General features: G+C 44.3%; 1 protein-coding gene across 1 annotated transcript; it reads left to right on the forward strand.

Annotated features, from left to right (window-relative positions):
- The first annotated feature begins 53 nt into the window (after positions 1-53).
- Positions 54-1,255, forward strand: LOC139715084 (piggyBac transposable element-derived protein 4-like). Its single transcript, XM_071626704.1, has one exon. It carries the CDS (start codon positions 54-56, stop codon positions 1,107-1,109), a length of 1,056 nt encoding a protein of 351 aa, XP_071482805.1. The 3' UTR covers positions 1,110-1,255.
- Positions 1,256-2,271: the final 1,016 nt, after the last annotated feature.

Genomic DNA, 2,271 nt, shown 5'->3' on the forward strand with positions numbered 1-2,271 from the left:
CCCGTGGACAGCCCGGTTTCGACCCCCTTCACAAGACGCGCCCCCTCATCGATATGTCCCAGCCGACGTACCTTGAGCATTTCCTTCCCGGGGGATACCTGTCAATCGACGAGAGCTTGGCGCCGTTCAAAGGAAGAATCTCCTACAGACAGTACATCCCAAACAAACCACGGAAATGGGGGATAAAATTCTGGATGCTCTGTGACGCCCAAACGGGATTTTGTCTGCGGTGGCGGCAGTATGTCGGAGCCGAGGGACAAGACAATGGGGACAGCGCCACTGAAGCCCTGGTGAAACAGCTGACGGAGCCATTCTACAACACGGATCGCGTGATCGTGATGGACAACTATTATAGTTCCGTAAAGCTCTACGAGGATCTGTCACGGAACGGACTTGGAGCCTGTGGAACGGTGAGGAGCAACCGACGAGGACTTCCAGAAGAGATCCGACGTGGTGGTCTGCACCTTGCGAAAGGTGACGATCCCGTGTTTTTCGCCAAAGGGAGGGAGATGTCAGCAGTGACTTGGCATGACGTGAAACTCGTGAACGTGCTGTCGACCGTCAGCAGCAACGATCTCAAACAGAAGCAGATACGGAGTAAGAACGCCGAAGGAGGTCGCCGTACGATTCAGAAGCCAGCAACTGTTGACGTGTACAACAGGTTCATGAACGGCGTGGACAAAATGGATCAACGCATGTCCTACTACCGCTACCCTCATAAGAAAATCAAGGGATACCGCGTAACCTACCACTTCACCATGGAAGTAGCTCTCGTGAACGCTTACATCGCATTTCGCATGGCTGGCCACAAGATGTCCACGCGCGACTTCAGATGTCGGGTGATTGAGGGTCTGCTGAACGGCTACAGAGCATCTCGCTATCGTCGGACACCGTCACCTCCCATCGCCGACAACGAGGCAAGACTGACTGAGCGCCACTTCCCAGCAGAGTTCGAAGATCGACAACATCGTCCTGACTGCTACGTGTGTTCGGACCGCAGGAGGGGAAGGCGAAGACAGACGAGGACATACTGCCGACAATGTGGACTTGCTATGTGTTGCATCCCGTGTTTCGAGATCTACCACACCAGAAAAGATTTCCGATCATAGGTCACAAACACTGAGTCTTCTGATGACATGAACTCTAAACAATGTCATGAACTTGTCGTGTATAGGCCTGTCTACCGTTGCTTATAGAATATGCATGTTCAAATTACAGCTCACAGATGGCAAGCATTTCCAGGTGCATGATTCATTGTAATTACATACCATAATCTGTAATTACATACCATAATCGCCAATTTTATCATTTATTTGTTTTGCTGATGACACAAGTTTGTTTTGTTCTCATCGAGACCCTAATACATTAATTGATATGATGAATATTGAGCTTAGGTCTGTGCAATCCTGGATTTATGCCAACAAATTATCCCTGAATATAGAAAAAACTTATTATATGGTATTCAGTAATTCTTTGAATGTTGTCCCACATGAGATCAAAATAAATGATATATGTTTAACGCAGGTCAATAACGCGAAGTTTTTAGGGCTTTGGATTGACCGAGAATTATCCTGGAAAACTCATATTAATTTTGTAAGTAAAATTTTGTCCAGAAATATTGGAATTTTAAACAAGCTTAAACATTTGTTCCCTGTTTATATTTTGCAGAGTATATATTCTTCTTTAATATCTCCACACTTTAATTATGGAATTTTGGCGTGGGGAAACGCAATCAATTTACTATTAGATTCCCTTCTTCGCATTCAAAAGCGAGCAATAAGAATTATAAACCACGCCGGATATTTTGCTCATACCAACTGTTTTTTTCATCAAAACAGAATTCTGAAAATTCCAGACCTATTTTATTATAATCTTGGAATTTTCATGTATAAACTAACAACTAATGAATTACCATCCGTTTTTATTCACATGTTCAAAAGAAATCGCTCTATTCATTGCTACCCCACTCGTCAGAGTGACGCCTATCACCTTCCCCGTACTCGCACTATTTTTGCAAAGAAAACAATTATGTTTACTGGACCCAGATACTGGAATGACCTCCCTCAAGATATTACTTCTTCCTTATCCTTATTCACCTTCAAACGCAAACTAAAACGGCTATTACTTAGTGGATACACACTACCCGGCTCTTAGCAACATTCTCTTTTTTAATACCCCCAGTCTTTTGTCTTTGTCTGCAGCTCCAAGTTACTTCACGATACCGTTATAGCACTTTGTGTGTGTGTGTGTGTGTAAACACGGCGAAATATG

This window comes from Diadema antillarum, unplaced genomic scaffold, assembly GCF_040938485.1.
Source record: "Diadema antillarum isolate AM-2024a unplaced genomic scaffold, OU_Dant_1.0 seq00002745_RagTag, whole genome shotgun sequence".
In the NCBI taxonomy this organism is placed as follows: Eukaryota; Metazoa; Echinodermata; class Echinoidea; order Diadematoida; family Diadematidae; genus Diadema; species Diadema antillarum.